This window comes from Bos grunniens, chromosome 9, assembly GCF_055505025.1.
Source record: "Bos grunniens cultivar Pamir isolate PY7600 chromosome 9, Bosgru_T2T1.0, whole genome shotgun sequence".
Taxonomy (NCBI): Eukaryota; Metazoa; Chordata; class Mammalia; order Artiodactyla; family Bovidae; genus Bos; species Bos grunniens.
Window position 1 is genome coordinate 89,349,165 of NC_141173.1, and position 19,207 is coordinate 89,368,371.

Below are 19,207 nucleotides of genomic sequence, written 5' to 3' on the forward strand. Positions count from 1 at the left end.
AGTAGTTTCTTTAGATGTTCAGTTCAGTTCAGTTGCTCAGTCAGGTCCAACTCTTCACAACCCCATGAATCACAGCACGCCAGGCCTCCCTGTCTATCACCAACTCCTGGAGTTCACTGAAACTCAAGTCCATTGAGTCGGTGATGCCGTCCAGCCACCTCATCCTCTGTCGTCCCCTTCTCCTCCTGCCCCCAGTCCCTCCCAGCATCAGAGTCTTTTCCAATGAGTCAACTCTTCTCATGAGGTAGCCAGAGTATTGGAGTTTCAGCTTTAGCATCAGTCCTTCCAATGAACACCCAGGACTGATCTCCTTTAGAATGGACTGGTTGGATCTCCTTGCAGTCCAAGGGACTCTCAAGAGTCTTCTCCAACACCACAGTTCAAAAGCATCAATTCTTCAGCGCTCAGCTTTCTTCATAGTCCAACTCTCACATCCATTCATGACCACTGGAAAAACCATAGCCTTGACTAGACAGACCTTTGTTGGCATGTCTAAATACTTTTTCTTATCATAAGTGGCATCTATACATTATAACACTTATAATGACATATGGAGAATAAGAATTTTAATGCTTTGGAAGTTCATGGGGTTTATTTTTCTTTTAGAAAGACTAAATAAATAAACAAAAAACAAACTCTGGGGACTTCCCTAGTGGTCCAGCGACTAAGACTCCATGTTCCCAATGCGGGGACCCAGGTTTAATCCTTGGTCAAGGAACTTGATCCCACATGCTGAAACTGAGTTTTCAGGCCAAAACTAAAAAGAAAAAAAAAAAAATTAAAGACAAACTTCATTATTTTGTAAAAAATAATAAATAAATAATATTTTATATTATTGTTGTAATATATACAGTACATATTTTTTACAATAATATTGTAAAAAATAATAATAATTTCTTAGAGCAGTCTTAGGTTCACAGCAGTGATGAGTGGAAAGTACAGAGGGTATCTGTACACTCCTTATCCCCCACCCAAGCATAGTCCCTCCCATTATCAACATCCCTCACCAGAGTGGGGCATTTGTTCCCATCCTCGGCCTGCTTGGCATCATCATAACCCAGAGTCCTTCGTTTACATTAGGTTCTCTCTTGGTGTGTACATTCTGTGGGTTTGAACAAATATATGATGAAGTGTATCTACCATCGGAGTATCACGCAGAATAGTTTCACTGTCCTGAGAAAGTCCTCTGTGCTCTGCCTGTTCATCCCACCCTCCTCCCCACCTCTGGCAGCACTGATCTTTTTCTTGTCTCCACAAACGGGCCTTTCCCAGAATGTCACACAGTTGGAATTGTGCAGTGTGTAGCCTTTTCAGATTGGCTTCTTTCACCTAGTTATATGCACTTATTAAGGTTCCTCCATGTCTTCATTTGCTAGCTCATTTGCTATTCAGCTCGTTAGTGCTGAATAATATTTTATTGCCTGGATATACTAGCTTATTTATCCATTTACTTAATGAAGAACATCCTGGTTGCTTCCAGGTTTTTGCAGTTAGGAATAAAGCTGCTAGAAATGCCCACCGGCAGGTTCTTGTATGAACATGGTTGCAACTCATACCAAATGTGGATATGAATAAATACCAAGGATAGTTGGGTAAATACCAAGAAGCAGGATTTCTGGATCAAATGGTAAGAGCATGTTTAATTTTGCAAGACACTGCCCCGCTGTCTTCCAAACTGGCTGTACCGTTTTGCATTTCCCACACCATTTCTGAAGTCAGTTTATTCCCCTGTAAACCAGTTGGTCTTTTCCAGTGAGTCGGCTCTTCATATCAGGTGGCCAAAGCACGGAAAAGATTGAGGGCAGGAGGAGAAGGGGGCAGCAGAGGATGAGATGGTTAGATAGCATCACCACCTCAGTGGACATGAATTTGAGCAAACTCCAGGAGATAGTGAAGGACAAGGAAGCCTGGCATGCTGCAGTCCATGGGGTCACTGAGTGGAACACAATTTAGCCACTGAACAAACAAAACCAGTTGGAGGGATCAGGTGACCTCTACCTTTCAGCTCTAAGGCTTTATGATTGGAAATGATAGCTTGGCAATAGGAACCTGCGCGAGGTCCTCACTTTTGATTTTAATACTCAGCAAATTAAAGCACTTACCACCAAAGCAGAGATATTACTCTGCCAACAAAGGCCCATCTTGTCAAGGCTATGGTTTTTCCAGTAGTCATGTATGGATGTGAGAGGTGGACTGTGAAGAAAGCTGAGCGCCGAAGAATTGATGCTTTTGAACTGTGGTGTTGGAGAAGACTCTTGAGAGTCCCTTGGACTGCAAGGAGATCCAACCAGTCTATCCTAAAGGAGATCAGTCCTGGGTGTTCATTGGAAGGACTGATGCTGCAGCTAAACTCCAATCCTTTGGCCACCTGATGCAAAGAGCTGACTCATTTTTAAAGACTCTGATGCTGGGAAAGATTGAGGGCAGGAAGAGAAGGGGACAATAGAGGAAGAGATGGTTAGATGGCATCACTGACTCAATGGACATGAGTTTGGGTAAATTCTGGGAGTTGGCGATGCACAGGGAGGCCTGGCGTTCTGTGGTCCATGGGGTCGTGAAGAGTCGGACACAACTGAGCGACTGAACTGAACCACCAAACCAACCCATGCAGGGATGCCTGTCACACCCCAGGCCTCTGTTAGGCAGTGTGGGTTTTGTATCAACTACTGGAAGGCATATAGTATGGATAAGAGAGAGGGGTGGTTCAGGAATGCAGCGGCAGTGAGGTTTGGGCGCCTCTGGCTGGGGAGATCTGGCGGGTTTTCGGTGTGTGTGCTTGAGTTTGTTTTGAGTGTGTTTAGATTGGAGGAGGGATCCCCGGTGTGGGTGATAGTCGGGGGTTGGGGTGGCCTCTCGTAGGCTGGCGAGGAGGCTGCGCCCTCTGTGACGCGCGAGGTGGCCCCCAGGGGGCGCCCTCGTCAGCGGCGGGGCCTGGGGTCGGCCGCCAGTCTCCATCCAGCGATGGGGCAGCCGGGGGCAAACGGCTGGGCCTCCGGGGCCTCTGTCGGCCTGCCCCTGCCTGCCAGCGGCGCGCGCCATGCCCTGGTGGAACAGCCTCTGCTGTGAGTAGCGCGCGCCCCGCGCCCCCAGTGGCGGTTCGCCCGGCATCCAGCGGGCGGGATCACGTGGAGCGCCCTGCGACGGGACGGTTAGAGGGGTGTGTGGGTTTCCAGCCTTCCTCTTTGCTTCGATCAAACCGCTGACCCGGGAGTGCGCAGTGGTGGTTGTGGAGGGAGTGGTGTTAGGAAGGGACACCCCAGGATGCCTGCATGCCCAGGGCTACAGAACCATCTTCTCGGCTCCATTGGGTTTGCCGAGGCCCCCGAGGGGCAAGGCTTCCCCCTGGGGCCGGTGGAACAGGCGCCCAAACCCTCCGCTCCCACAGCCAGCGTCTAAATTGGAGAGTGAAAAATAACCCCAGCGTGAGGGAGGCCCCAGGCTGCAGGTTGCTTCTTGCCAGAAAGGGGCACCTCCCGGAACACAAGGACAGAGAAGAAATGGTGGTGAAGGTTGGGATAAAGACTGTGCGGCGTGGGGTCCCCTGGGAAGGTCCTTGTCTGGGAGGTGGGCGGGAGGCGAAGTAGAAAAGGATATAGGCCTCCCCTCCAAAAAAAATCACAAGTTGCCCCCACTGGAGAGCCCAGAGGCAGCTGAGCGAACCTGGGGGTGCTGAACAGGATGGAAGGGGCCTTGCTTGCCACTTGGGCTGCTGCACGTGGAGTGATGGCCAAGAAATACCAAAGGAGCTTGTGAAAATGGATCTAGGTTTCACTCCCAGTTGAGTGGGCAGCCACGTGGTCACACGTGGTTTGAGTCTGGTTCCAGACCTCTGAATTGCAAGCCTGAGATCAAAGTTGGCTTATTTTTTACTGGAATATAGTTGATTTACAATGTTGTGTTGGTTTCAGGTGTACAGCAAAGCAAATCATTTACACATATATGTATCCAATAAAAATTTTTTTCAAGTTGGCTAATGTGTTAGAACATAATTGAAGCCTTGGCTGGCAGGCTAGGTAGTTTAGATTATCCTGTAGGTCCTGGAATCCTTAGGAAATTTTGAAACCTTACCTTCTTGATGTGATCAGAGCAGGGTAGTTTAGGGAATGGGGCCTCTCTGTAAGGACTGTACAGGTCCAGCTGGGACAGAAGGCAAGTGGAGTTGGGTTTGTCCAGCCTTGTGCAGAAAGCACAGAGGTACCATCTGGGTCCGCAGGGGCCCTGCCCAATCTGGAAGAGTGTTCTGACAATAGTAGTTCCTAGGATCACTTAGGTCAAAAGAGACTGCAGACCAGGTAGGATTTTTAAAAATTTCCTGTGATCCTACAGACTCTTCTATTTTACTGGGTTTCAGCCATATATCACTCTAACAAGAACATGTGAATATTGCTAGGCTATAACAGAACCTTCAATAGCGATTTTGTTCTGCCAGTTGGCTGCTGTTCTTCTTTGCCTCCCCAAGTTTTGACTGTAAACATTCCAGTCATCCCAGAGTTTTATAAGAAGTGTTTCGGATTGAAATGCAGATTAGAAGCATGGAGTGGGGAAGTAGGGCAGAAATGATGCGTATAACACCTGCTGCCTCCCACTTTGTTAGCAGAGTGTCTCTGCCTTTTTTAATGGTTTCTGGAGAGGTTAGTTAATAAGTATTTTTACCTCTTGCTGGCAGGAAAGTTATATGTGCATGCGTTGCTAGTAAAATTATAGTAGAATAGAGTTTATTATTGGGATTTGATTTTTTCCTCCAGTATATTTCCAGTGATACCATCCACCTTTTAAAAAAAGAAGGTCACATCTCTTGTGTTGCATTCAAAGCGTTTGCAGAAAGTTCTCTTGTGAGTATGCTTTTATAATTGGGAAAATTTGTATAGTAGTTCATGGAAATCTACTTAACTTCAAGAATTTTTAGACTTAAGAGCTGGTTTATAATAGGAACAAATGAAAACTTAGAGCATTTTCTTCTTATTTCAGAAAATTATACATACTTTTAAAAAAATAATGGGGAGAGAGTGTTCCTAGAAGATTCTGACTTAAAAGAATGTCAGAGTTGGGTACACGGGACAGTCTGTCACATATGTCTGAATTTTTCTCTCTCTTGGGATATTTGCCTCAATATTTAATGTGGGCTGTAATTTTTCCTTTATTTATAAAATCTAAAGTTGGTCACCAATGTGTATTTCCAAGTGATTTTTTATCATCCAGGGAGCTTCCCCCCCCAATTTATTTATGAAAAAATTTTAAGGTATTATAATTAACATTTACCATCTTGCCTAATCATACCTCCATCCCTCCATCCATTCATGAATCCATCCTTTTTTTAAAAAATAATTTATTTATTTATTGGGTCTTCTTTGATGCGTGGGCTTTTCTCTAGTTGCAGCAAGTGGGGGCTATTCTCTAGTTGTGGTGCATGGGCTTCTTATTGTGGTGGCTTCTTTTGTTATGGAGCATGGGCTCCAGGGCATGCAGGCTTCAGTAGTTGAGGTTCCAGGGCTCCACAGTTGCAGTTCCCAGGCTCTAGAGCACACTCAATAGTTGAGGCACATGGGCTTGATTGCTCCATGGCCTGTGGGCTGTTCCCAAACCAGGGATCAAACCTGTGTCTCCTGCACTGGCAGGCAGATTCTTTACCCTTGAGCCCCAGGGAAACCCGCAGCTTACTTCTTTTTTATGCATTTCAAAGTAAGTTGCAGGTATCTGTATGCTTCACTCCTGAACACTTCAAGTATGCATGTCATTAACAAGAGTTTAGGATTTGTTTCTTAAAGTGATTCTTTTTCTTAAGAAAAAGAAAAGGAAAAACTACCCTTTAAGAAGAGCACTTGAAATTAATCAAATTCATTTGTCTTCCTAAAATGTCTATCTAAAATGTTCAGTTTGGGGAGTTCCCTGGTAGCCTAGAGGTTGGGATTCAGGCTTTCATTGCCTTGGCCTAGGTTCAGTACCTGGTTGGCGAACTGAGATCCTGCCTGCGTGGTGCAGAAAAAAAAAAAATAAAATTAATACTTAGATGTTCAGTTCGGTTTTATTTATTTATTTATTTTTTTAATGCTGCTTTAGATTCTGACTGATATCAATGAGAAAAAAGTGAGAATTGCCTGATACTCAAAACTCTTACAGAGACAACCGCAGCACTCTCACAAGGCCCCACCCACCTCTGTCGCACATGGTTAGCTAGAGCACCTCCTCGGTATCTCTCCTTCCTCTCAGCAGAAGCAGCAGCCCAGATGATCAGGGCTGCAATCATTATCTGGGACTATCCAAAAAACCTGGTCATGTTAGAAAAGAAAAAGCAAGGGGAAAAAAGAAGGGTAAGGTGTGTGCGGGCATGTGTGCTTAGTCACGAAGTCGTGTCCTCCCACTCTTTGCAACCCCATGGACTGTAGCCCACCAGGCTTCTCTGTCCATGGAATTTTCCAGGCAAGAATACTGGAATGGGTTGCCACTTCCTTCTCCAGGGGATCTTCCCAACCCAGGGATCGAACCCAGGTCTCCCGCACTGCAGGCCAATTCTTTACCAGCTGAGTTACCCGGAAAGCCCCTCGGGTATAGCACATACGGCACAGTATAAAGCATGTTCAAACACGACTCTGGTCTTTACTTGGGTGGTTCTTAGGACAGTTTTTCACTGAACTTTCTAGGCTTCACTTTGAAAGTCAAACCCAATAAATACTCTGATGGAAATTTGTAGACATAGGTTAGTAATATTTCACATAAAGAATAAAATTTTCATGGAAAAATAAGATGTTGTAAATTGGATGATGGATTTGGAGATGCAAATTGTTCCTGTATTTCCAAAGAATTTCTGTATTTCAAGTACTTATTGCTATGTTCCAAGCACTGGTATCTAAACTGGTTAAATATATTGTTACAACATTATTAGGACCTTTTTGTGTGTCAATTTTAATTGACGTTCAGTTCAGTTCAGTTGCTCAGCTGTGTCCGACTCTTTGCGACCCCATGGACCAAAGCACACCAGGCTTCCCTGTCTTTCACCATCTCCCAGAGCACAAACTCATATCCATTGAGTCAGTGATACCATCTAACCATCTCATCCTCTGTTGTCCCCTTCTCCTCCTGCCTTCAATCTTTCCCAGCATCAGGGTCTTTTCCAGTGAGTCAGTTCTTCACATCAGGTGGCCAAAGTATTGGAGCTTCAGCTTCAGCATGAGTCTTTCCAATGAATATTCAGGATGGATTTCCTTTAGGATGGACCGGTTGGATCTCCTTGCAGTCCAAGGGACTGTCAAGAGTCTTCTCCAACACCACAGTTAAAAGCATCAGTTCTTCAGTGCTCATCTTTCTTTATAGTCCAACTCTCACATCCATACATGACCACTGGAAAAACCATAGCTTTGACTAGATGGACCTTTGTTGGCAAAGTAATGTCTCTGCTTTTTAATATGTAGTCTAGGGTCATAGCTTTTCTTCCAAGGAGCAAGCATCTTTTAATTTCATGGCTGCAGTCACCATCTGCAGTGATTTTGGAGGCCCCCCCACCAAAAAAATAAAGTAGTACTAAGTAGAAAAGCAAACAATAGCAATACTAAGTAGAAAATTTTAAAAATTAGGACAAGTAAAACTAAAGTATATTACATGCTCATCCTCCAGAAGTCATATGTGAACGGTGTGTGTGTGTGTGTGTGTGTGTGTGTGAGAGAGAGACAGAGTTTTTAAACCAAAGTGGGGTCGTAGTATATAGACTGTTTGGTAGCCTGTTTTTCTTTATCAGTAAGAATTTCTACCCTTTCATTTCAGTTCATTTCGGTAAAAATGCATCGCCTCGAATCTCAAATCATTCTCCCAAGAAGATCCAGGAGTGTCACTGAGCTGACTTGCTCTAGCTAACAAATATCCAACTGAAGTCCATGCCTGGCATCTCTGGTTGTTAGGTTTCTTAATTTTTTTAGATTTAGCACATCCCACCCTTTATTAAATTGCATTGACTAGCTTCTTTAACACTCAACATTTTAGAATATAAACCTACAGAAAATATAGAATAAGCACCCCTATACACATGACCAAAGTCACCATTCACTGATGTTTTATCTCATGCTCTTTCTTCCTCTCTCTCCTCTTCTCCCGACCCCCTCATTCTCTATCCTTAGTCTATTTGAAAGTTATTTGTAGACATCCGTTTGTATTTATGTTTGATTTTTGTCTTTTGTGACATTGATATTTCAGTCCAGGCTAGTTATTTTATAGAATGTTCTTCATTGTGGGCTGTTGTCTGACTATTTTCACATGATTTTGTTCTGTTAAACATTTTTGTCAGGAGTACTATGTAGGTGACTTACTGGCCTTCTCAGTGCCTCATATCAGGAAGCATGACAACAGTTTTATCCTTTTATTGGGGATGTTAATTCTGATGGCTTGGTTATGGCAGTGCCTGGAAGATTTCTCCATTGTAAAGGAAGTTGTTCCTTTTGAAATGAAGTCACCTGTGTGTTGATACTCTAAAACTGTAGGTGTGCTGACAACCTTTCACCCAAAAGTTTTAGCATCTTTGGATCCTTGACTGAATGAGTTATTAGAATAGTGTTAGTAAATGTGATTTTTTTCCCTTAAGTCTGTTGACAAACAGCCAACTGGGCATACTCAAATAAGGCAAACGCTTAAGCTATAGCCAATCAAATAATTTCCTTGCTTTGGTTTCAAACTTCATCTGTAAAAATGTTCCCCCTAACTCTTGTCTTTTCTAAAAAACATTTTTTAGTGATTTGGTCGTGCCTGATCTTAGTTGCAGCATGCAAGGTCTTCTTTGGGTCATGCGTGATCTTTTGTTGCAGCTCAGGACCCTCAGTGATGCTGTGGCCTCTTACCTATAACAAATTTTTTTTTTTTTTTTTTGCTAGTTGAATTTGTTAACTTTCCCTCTAAAAGGAACAGAAAGAGCAGAGTAGTACCTTTGAACCTGAATTTTAAAAGATCATTTGAAAGCTGCCTAATCTGTTGAAATTTACAGATGCTGGTAAGACCATTACCTGATCTTGATCTTGGAATTGCTGGAATGTTATTCACTGGTCATGGTTTTTAAATATTTAATTTTTTTGAATTATAATCATGTCTATCTTTTTCTTCCCCACCACCCCCTCTTTCTGTTAATAGTTGGACAAAGAGAGTCTGAAGATGTGAGTGAAAGGGACTCAGACAAAGAGATGGCTGCTAACTCAGCGGTGGTTCAAGACATCACGAAGGAGGGAAAGGAGGAAATGCCTGAGATGATGGAACCAATCCCTGCCTCGGAAAGCAGCGTGGATGAGCTGATGCAACCCCCTGAGCCCCAGGCTAACGACGTGGGATTTAAGAAGGTGTTCAAGTTTGTTGGCTTCAAATTCACCGTGAAAAAGGATAAAACCGAGAAATCTGACAGCGTGCAGCTCCTCACCGTCAAGAAGGATGAAAGTGAAGGGGCAGGAGAGTCCGACGGGGCTGGTGACCACCCGGAGCCCAGCCGTGAGACGGGGGACGCAACACCCAAAGACGGTGAACTGAAACAGTCCACCGAGAAACCCGAAGAGGCGCCCCAACGTGAGCCGAGCTGCGCGGAAATCTCCCTTCAGACCGAGTCTGGTCAAGCAGCTGAGGAAGGCAAAGATGAAGGAGAAGAGAAGCAAGAGAAAGAAACCGCCAGACCTGCAGACTCCCCGACTAGTCCCGTGGCCAGCGAAACCGCCTCGCCCTTCAGAAAATTCTTCACTCAAGGCTGGGCCGGCTGGCGCAAAAAGACCAGCTTCAGGAAGCCCCGGGAGGAGGAGCTGGAGGCTTCCGAGAAGAAAAAGGAACAGGAGCCAGAAAAAGCCGAAGAAAATGAGAAGATGGAAGAGCCCTGCGAGCAGCCACCTGCCCAGGAGGCTCCTGAGAGCACCCAGGATGCCAGGCTGTCGGCCGAGTATGAAAAAGTGGAGCTGCCCCCTGAAGACCAAGTGCAGGCACCTCCCGAAGAGAAACCAGCCCCGTTAGCAACCGAAGTGTTTGATGAAAAGGTCGAGATTGTCGCCGAAGTCCACGTTAGCACTGTAGAGAAGGACCAGGAAGAGCCGAAAGCCGAAGCGGAAGAAACAGTGGAGCTCTCGCCGCCCGAAAAGTCGACCGAGACGAGCGCCGACCTTCAGGAAGCCGAGTCGGCCGAGATGCTGAAGACGGAGGAAGATGCGGGCGCCCTGAGCGGCGACCACTCCCAGGCAACCGAGCTCAGCGGGGACGCGAAATCGCCGTCCACGCCCCCCGAGGGCACCGTGAGGGAGGCCGAAATGCTGTCCTCGCAGGAGAGAATTAAGGTGCAGGGAAGCCCTTTGAAGAAACTATTCACGAGCACCGGCTTGAAAAAGCTCTCTGGAAAGAAACAGAAAGGGAAACGAGGCGGCGACGAGGAGTCCGGGGAGCAGCCCTCAGCCTCCATGGATTCTCCCGACAGTCCAGACGAACCGAAGGGCGTTGAGAGCTCAGCCTCGTCTCCAGAAGAGCCCGAGGAGATCACCTGCCTGGAGAAAGGGGTGGCCGAGGCCCCGGGCCAGGATGGGGAGGCGGAGGAAGGGACCACTTCCGACGGGGAGAAGAAGAGGGAAGGTGGTGTCACTCCCTGGGCATCTTTCAAAAAGATGGTGACGCCCAAGAAACGCGTGCGAAGGCTCTCTGAAAGCGATAAGGAGGACGAGGCAGACAAAGTCAAAAGCGCCACCCTGTCCTCCACAGAGAGCGCGGCCTCCGAAGTACAGGAAGAGGCCAAAGGGAACGGAGAGGAGCCGAAGCCCGAGGAGCCCAAGCGCAAGGTCGACACCTCGGTGTCCTGGGAAGCGCTGATTTGCGTGGGGTCATCCAAGAAAAGAGCCAGAAAAGCATCCTCTTCCGACGATGAAGCAGGGCCGAAACCTCTTGGAGGGGACAGCCAGAAAGCAGAGGAAGCTGGGAGGGACAAGGAGCCGGGCCCGGAGGCAGCCGCTGCCGGTTCCCAGGACCACGAGCAACCGCCGGGAAGCTCCTCACCCGAGCCGGCCGGCAGCCCATCCGAAGGGGAGGGCGTCTCCACCTGGGAAACCTTTAAAAGACTGGTCACCTCGAGAAAAAAATCGAAGTCAAAACTGGAAGAGAGAAGCGAAGACTCTGTAGCTGGGTCTGGCGCAGAACATGCAGCCTCAGAGGCTGAGCCTGGGAAAGAAGAGTCCTGGGTTTCCATCCGGAAGTTTATTCCTGGGCGAAGGAAGAAAAGGTCAGATGGGAAGCAGGAGCCAGCCGCTGTCGAAGAGGCGGGGCCAGCGGAGGCTAACGAGGACGATGCGGACATCCCAGCCGTGGTCCCTCTGTCTGAATACGACGCGGTGGAAAGAGAGAAAACCGAAGCCCAGCCAGCCCCCAAGAGCCAGGAGGGGCCCGAGCAGAAGCAGGTGGATGTCGACGTGTCGGAGGAGCTCAGTAAGAGCCTGGTTCACACCGTGTCGGTGGCTGTCGTGGATGGGACAAGGGCCATTACCAACATCGAAGAAAGGGCACCCTCTTGGATCTCAGCTTCGGTGACAGAACCGCTGGAACAAGCCGAAGGTGAAGCCACACCACCAAGCGAGGAGGTGCTTGAAAGAGAAGTCGTTGCGGAGGAAACCCCCATTGTTACCAAAGCGCTGCCAGAGAGCCAGGAGGTGGGTGATGACACGATGGCCAGCGAGGTGGAATTAACCTCAGAAGCTGTGACAGCCGCTGAAACCACAGAGGCCTCTGGTGCGGAAGAGACCACTGACATGGTTTCGGCTGTCTCTCAGTTAACCGACTCTCCAGACACCACCGAGGAAGCGACACCAGTGCAAGAGGTGGAGGGAGGCGTGCCTGACTCGGAGGACCAGGCGAGAAGGACCCGAGAGGTGCTGCAGGCTGTTGCAGAAAAAGTTAGAGAAGAGTCACAGCTGCCAGATGACGCCATCCAGACAACCCAGAAAGGACAAGCAAAAATACTGGAGAAAGTGGAAGAGGCCGAGGAGGGATCTCAGGCCCTAGATCTGAAGGAAGTGATGGATGGAGTATCCAAAGTGCTTGTCCAAGATACTGAAACTGAGACTTTGACACAGGAGAAGGTGGTTGCAGAGGCCACCGCAGAAAGCTTGGGAGAAGTTCCTCCAGGCACAGACAGTGCAGAGGCCAGGGAGCTGGCGAGCACTTGTCTTGCTGAAACCGGGACTGGGGTAGAAGCAGAGACTGCCCCAGAGCAGGCTGTTGCTCCTGACTCAACTGAAACCCTCACGGACAGTGAGACCAATGGAAGCACCCCAGTAGCAGATCTTGACGCTTCAAATCTAAGCCAGCCAGACACGATCATGGATGTCCATGAAGATGGTGAGGTTCCAGCCGGCACTCAGTCCCAGGTCCCTGAAGGCGAGGTGCCTCCTGCAGTGAAAGAGCTGCCTGCAGCATCTTCTGATTTTCAGTTGCAGGAGGAAAGGTCTTCAAAGATGGCAGAGGGTCTAGAACACACGGATGAAGAGGAGGGAACAGTGGAGACTGTAGCCATCCTTTCAAAGACTGAGATGATTCAAGAGACTGGCCAGTGCTCTGATGAGGAAGCCAAAGAAGAACCATCCATGGAAGAACTTGCCTTGTCTGCCGACACAGAAATAACTGAGAAAAAGATAACTGAAGTTGTCCTTGAGGAGGACGTTACTAAGAAAGTTGAATTTCAAGAGAATAATATAGAACTCCAGAGTCCTGCTAAGTCTCTTCCAACCCCGGCAGAGAGAGAGATGGTAGTTGAAGGGAAAAGGGAAACAGTGGAAGTGGAGGCAACTGAAGGGAATGAAGAGAAACTTGAGCACGAACCAGCTGTGGCCGTATGTGAAGAGCTCAGTAAGCAACTGGTTCAGACAGTGAATGTCACCATCATCGATGGGGAAAAGGAAGTCGTCAGTTTTGAAGGAAGTTCTCCCCTGCTGGCTTCCGAGGAAGAGGCATGCACGGGAATCTCAGTTCAAAGCTCTGAGGCAGCATTAGCTCTAATAGCTGCAGCCGTGGAGGAGAAGGTCTTAGGAGAAGCTATCAAGATTGTAGAAACAACCGAGGCTTTGAAATCTGCAGAAGCTCATCTAGTACCGGAAGAAGAGTCCTCAGAAAAAGACGAAGAGTTTCCTGCCCAGCCTGGGGAAGAAGATGTGGCGTCCACAGGGACTGAGTCTCAAGCAGAATCAATACCGACGATAGTATCTGTTACGCCTGGAAAAGGCATCGACGCTGACCTGGAAGGAGATGAAACCACATCACAGAAACAGGAGTTGGGTGGAGACGGCGAGCAGGTTGGTGGTCAGGAAGGCAGAGAGAGCAACACAGGAGAGGAAGACGGCAAGGCGGAAAGTGAGATTTCGAAACTTGAGAAGGAGAGCTGCAGACTTGTAGAGAGCGTGATTCAGACAGCCGTTGACCGTTTGGGGAGTACAGAAGAAATGGCCACCGATGTCCAGACCCAGGCTCAACTGGCAGAAGCTGACAGCCAGGAAGCTGGGCAGAAAGTGGAGAAAGAAGAAAGCAAACCTCAGGCCTGCCTGGTGGATGAAACACAAGCCGTAGAAGCCAAAGAGGAGTCCCCACTAAGCACCGGCGAACATGCGCATCTCAGTGTTTCCAAAGATGCAAATGAAGCTTCAGAGAAGGTGGCAGCCACTAGCATAGAAGGTTCCAGGGTAGACGACCAGCGGCTTGAAGAGGTAGCTCTCCCATCCCAGAAAAAGAGAGAAATCCTTGAAACAGAGTCTGTGCTGCAAGATGACGGCAGTGCCGGGTTTGGAGAAAGAAAGAAGTCCCCATCTGAATCCCGAGAGGATGAAAAAGGTGATGCTGCCGGTGACCCTGGAAACCAAACCTCAACCCCAGAGGATGCTGAGGCCTCGGGAGGCTCAACCAAAGAGTCCCTAGATACAAATGGACCCAAACTGAAAGAGAAGGGAGACAGCCAAGAGGAAAAGGTGCAGAGCGAGTCGGAAAAAGAGATGAAAACACAAACACAGGAGGAGACACAGAACCAAGAGAGAGATCTGGCAAAACCCGAACCCACGGAATCCTAAAACGTCATGTAAGTAACTTTTTTTTTTTTTTAAAGTTATTTCCCCCTTCACCCCCCGCACCCCCCATTCAGATGGCAGATTTGTTATGAGTTCAGGTAATTAGGATTTTATGCCGAACCTACATCTGGGGAAATAACCATCAACCAGACTAGGAGACCCAAGTTAGTTTCCTTTTTCTCATTGACATACTCATCAGTCTTACTGGTGTCCTAAGAGTAGTGACTTCGTTTTACCGCCAGTATGACTGCTTTCTAAGAAAATAAAGAGGCCTGTGTGTGTGCGCACAAGTGTGCATTTGTGTATATGTTTGGCCCGAGGACATAAAAACTATATTGTGCTCACTCAGCACCATACCAGCTAGTTTGTTGCATTTTTAAAAAAATAACTAGAAGTCCAAAGTAGGTTTATACGCTGCTGCTTGAAGCTCTCTGGGAAAATTATTGATTTCTTCCAGCATAGTGACAAGCACTTTAAAAACATTTCCTGTGCATATGAGAGCCTAACTACTGCTGTTTGGGTATGGATTGGCCAAAAAGTTCGTTTGGGTTTTTCTGGAACATGTTATGGAAAAACCCGAACGAACTTTTTGGCCCACTCAGTAGCAAAGGACGTTGTATTTGGACTCCTCACCATGTTTGTTTCCTACGGAGTTCAGCCCATGGTTTGCACCAGGGTCCCCATTGGCTGCATCTCACTCTCACAACTCTTGGTGCTATTGCAGAAATGAGAGAGGAAAAGCAGATTTCATTTACTTTTGATTCTAACTTCCTTCCACAGTTACACTTGTGTACTTGCAAGACCAGAATGTGAAGACAAGTAGGGGAAGAAATCGAATGCTGCTGACGAGACCAGTCTTTCAGAACTTTGGAAACCGAAGAACAGACGTGTCAACTGCTCATTTCCCGAGAACCCCTGACAATCCTGAGGCTTCATCGGGAGCTATAGCCAGATAACATTTCCTCTCGTCAAGACCACACTGACATTTTCCCTCAGTACCATATAATGTTTCTGATTCAAGGTCCTCAATTCTTAGCCCGGAACTGGAGTTGGCAATTCTTGGGTCTGCTTCTCAAACTGGAGTATCATTCTTTATGTATTTATATGTATGTTTCAAGTAACCCTCCTTCTGTATCTATTGTATATTTTTTTTTTTTCTTAACGTCTAAGGAAATGTACAGCGTAGTGCAATTCTTTTGTCTCACACATTATATGACGGGGCATGCGGCCACAGTGAAGTCTCGGGAAGCTTTCTGCTGCCTCAGTTACAGCCTTTGAAAACAGCTCTCTAGAAATAACATTCCTGATCAGAAGCTCCATCTCTTTTAAAATTCACTAAGGATTAGGTTACATGTTCAGTATCACTCTGAAATAGGTCCCTTTCCTATTATGCATAGTATGCTAAAAATAAAAGTTTTTTTTTTTTTTTTTTTGCGGGGGTTGTTGGGGAGACATACAGAATGTCCCATTGTTGCTGGGAAATTTTTCTTCCTAGCCCCCGGGTGGAGGTTGGAAGGAAGTTTTTTTCAGGAGCAGATTAAGTTGGAGTCTTTTCTCCTAATTGTTACGGTTGTTTGGACGGATGCGTGTGCTTTCATTTTGAGGCAAAGTAGTGAAATGTTTTCACAGGATCAAGAAAAGAATTGACTGCTTTTGAGTCAACCTTACATGCTGGATCCCCATTCACACACAGCACGAAATAAGTCAGAGTCTTTACAGATGGTATTTTGATAGATGCTGGATTGTTATCTGTGCCATATTTGTGCCCACTCTTTTAAGAACAATGTAGCATTATGTTCATTTGGATAAATTGTGATTTGACAACCGATTTCAATAAAACATTTGCTTCACTTAGATTTGCTGGATTTCTTAGATAATAGGAAGCCTGGGTCCTATGTTTACTGCATCCGAAAAGCAGAGAAGCTAGAACTTTCTAATATAGTCACTACACAGGGTCACTGCTTTACGTCGGTTTAAGTTTCAGGTTAGCGGAAGTCAAGGGCAGAGAGGCTTCCGCTGAAATAAACCAGGAGCTTTTCAGATTGAAGGTGCTGAAACAATGCTACCATCTGGTGGTGCTTCCTGAAAAGGTTAGTTTTCTTTGTTAATACGTGTTAATGACAAATGTCTCTAGAAAGACATTTTAGGAAGGCTTAGCAGTAAGAATTTTAGGAAGGCTTAGCAGTAAAAATGCCTTGCCTAACCGGTGATCTTGGAAAAAATTCTTAAAGTATCAAAATGATTTCTAGTTCATGCTAATATACAAAAGATTCTGTCAGCCAATTGCTACACACACAGAACCATCCCCTATCTACTGGAGAGTTTCTACTTTTTCATGGGTAGAGAACCGGTCTGGTGTATACACTTCTTAAATTTTACGTAAACTCAGTACTCCAGTTTGAGAACTGAAATTTCAACTGCTGATTAAATTATTTTAAAGCATAACACTCAAGCAAAACTAGAATAGTCCTTTTTTTTTTTTTTATTTTTTAGCCAAAAGTTGGCTGTTAAAAGCTGGAAAGTAATTTTTCATAAACCAACAAATCTGATTACAATAAAAAAAAAAAATTGGCCATATTAGAAACACCCCTCATGCTAACAGCATATGGCTGTGCAGTTGGAGAACATTTAATATCCTTTTAGGAGTTATTTGCACATTTAATAGCTACTTATGCTTAATTATTAAACTTTAAAATCTCCAAATTAAAAATACCCTCTGATCTGAAGATCTTTCTTTTGCCAGCTTGAGACTTAAAAACCTAAACGCTGGTGTCAATTTCTGAAGATCAACTGAAATTTGGAGATGACAGCAGTTTTTAAGGAGTTCATTAGACTTCTAATTATTGACTGACTGCCTTTCTATGTCAGGAAGAAGGTTTGTGCTGTTTTGAACAGATTAAAGATTTGTGTAGTTTCTGGTAATCATTTTGGGGGGTTTAAATTCCATCCTGCCGCTCATCCTATTGGTATTTGGTCTTGGCCAGGTCATTCCAGCCATCACAGTTGGTTTTTCAGTGGCAGTTGCTTGGTGACTGTGCTCTTTTGATGTGCCCTGGTTATTCCCGTTCAAGTTCTGTACTTGTGTCCGTTAAGCATCATTGTTTTATTAACAGGAGGAATGCTATTAACAGTAGCATGACATACAATTCTGTATTATAATTTTAAAGCTGCTGTTGTGAAGTCCTTAAGCATCAAATGCAAACTGCAGAAGTTGGAGCAAGTGCCTAAACTTTGCTAATTTTTGCATTACTATGGAGCCATGTACAATAGAAAGGAATGCAAGACTTGTACACTTGTACACTCTTGCCGTTTCTTATACTTGAGGAATATAAAATGTTCCCCCTCAGGTTCTTTTGCTAATGGTACACCCGAGTTGCCTCTCTCTGCCACACAGATAACTTTGTTTCCTTTGAGATATTGAAGGGCTGGAAATTTTAGCTTTCAGTGTAAGCTTCAAGCTTAGCGGTTTTCCTTTAATCTGAGACAATATTTGATTCTTACTTCTGTTTGGGGGGGATGCAGATTTTTCATTTATCTAAATAAAATGCAACCTAATTAAATACCATGGATTTTCTTTCTGTAATTTCACCTTAATTCAATTTTGATTGCTCTTTACCGTCGTGAGATTCATCACGCATTTCACTTCTACTTTTAACTATACGTAATCATCCCTTGCGACACTGTCCACAGAGCTTCCTGGGACTGTACGAGTGCACAGAAATCTCTTCAGTGATTCTTAAGCTTTTCGGGTTAGGGACCCCTTTGATTAGATGCTCAGTAAGCCTCTGGCTGACATCCAACCCCACAAATAAGCACAGTTTTATGCAGTTTTTGGATAGCCACACTCTGAAATCCCAACCGGGAACCAGAACCAGAGTTAGAAAACCCTTATCTGATAGCAGAAAAGGAAATGGGCACAGTGCAAGGATTCCCAGGAAGAGGCTGGCACCTGAATGTGACCAGTGTCACAGGGAAGAAAGAAAAGGAAGTCGCTTAGTGGTGCCTGACTCTTTAAGACCCCATGGACTGTAGCCCACCAGTCTCCTCTGTCCATGGGATTCTCCAGGCAAGAATACCGGAGTGGGTTGCCATTTCCTCCTCCAGGGGTCTTCCCGACCCAGGGATCGAACCCGGGTCTCCCACACTGCAGGCAGATGCTTTACCCTCTGAGCCACCAGGAAGTCCCCTTAGCCACCCATATCTTATTGTTGGTGTCACATGACTGCACCTCTAATGTGATTCTAGGGATGAATCTGCTGGGCTGCCTGGCACAGTTTTTGTACAAATGCAAGTTCCTCCTCACTACCAAGTTCCTTACCATCTCCACCCTATGGTATATCGCTGGAATTAGGTAAATGACTTGGCTCTCCTTTTATAAATTAGAAAATTGAGATATAGATCACCTGTCCTTATGCGATCACACAGATTGTAGCTAAGGTGACCAGGACTTAGAGATGGCATTGTAATGAAAATAATATAATCATGACTCTTTTTTTTTTAAGTGCTGTCACAGCTTAGAAATCACCTCCCGACACACACACACACTTTTTTGATGTTTAAATATTAACAGGCATCTGTATAGTGCATGCCAAGTTGATTCAGTCATGTTTGAGCCCACCAGTCATGTTTGAGCCTACCAGGCTTGATTCTCCAGGCAAGAATACTGGAGTGGGTTGCCATGCCATCCTCCAGAGGATCTTCCCAACCCAGGGATTGAACCTGAGTCTCCTGCATTGCAGGCGGATTCTTTACCTGCTGAGCTACCAGGGAAGCCCCTACCTGTACAGTATCCAAAGCAATCTCGTGACTTTTTGCATATTCTCCTATTTCTTGTTGACATGAAAAATTTTAACACAAGAGAAGTATTACATCCAACCTTAAGAGAAACTTGCCTATAGATAGTATTCATATTTGGAAACCAGAGTTGGAATAATATTTCCTAAATGACGAAATTAGGACTCAATATGTTATTTTCCAACAACAGGATATGTTTGCTAAGTCCTAGCACTAACTCGCCCCTCTGCTTTTTCTTGTTTGTTCTAAAACTCCCACATAACCTGATATAATTAACAAGCACAGAATACTTTACATTAGGTTAACTTAAAAACCACATTGTGTTTGATCCTAATTACGCTTGTTAGCCTCAGAAGCTCTCCTAATTCCGGGAAAAGCAGATG

At 45.7% G+C, this 19,207-nt stretch overlaps 1 protein-coding gene across 2 annotated transcripts in view; it reads left to right on the plus strand.

The window, feature by feature from the left end:
- AKAP12 (A-kinase anchoring protein 12) overlaps window positions 1-17,590 on the plus strand; it is a 118,872-nt gene extending 101,282 nt beyond the window's left edge. For both annotated transcript variants that reach the window (XM_086318321.1, XM_086318322.1), the window contains 2 exons: window positions 9,106-14,041; window positions 14,811-17,590. In XM_086318321.1, the coding sequence (XP_086174447.1) occupies window positions 9,106-14,033 (4,928 nt within the window). In that variant the 3' untranslated portion in view covers window positions 14,034-14,041; window positions 14,811-17,590. The remainder of the gene's footprint in view (window positions 1-9,105; window positions 14,042-14,810) is intronic.
- Window positions 17,591-19,207: the final 1,617 nt, after the last annotated feature.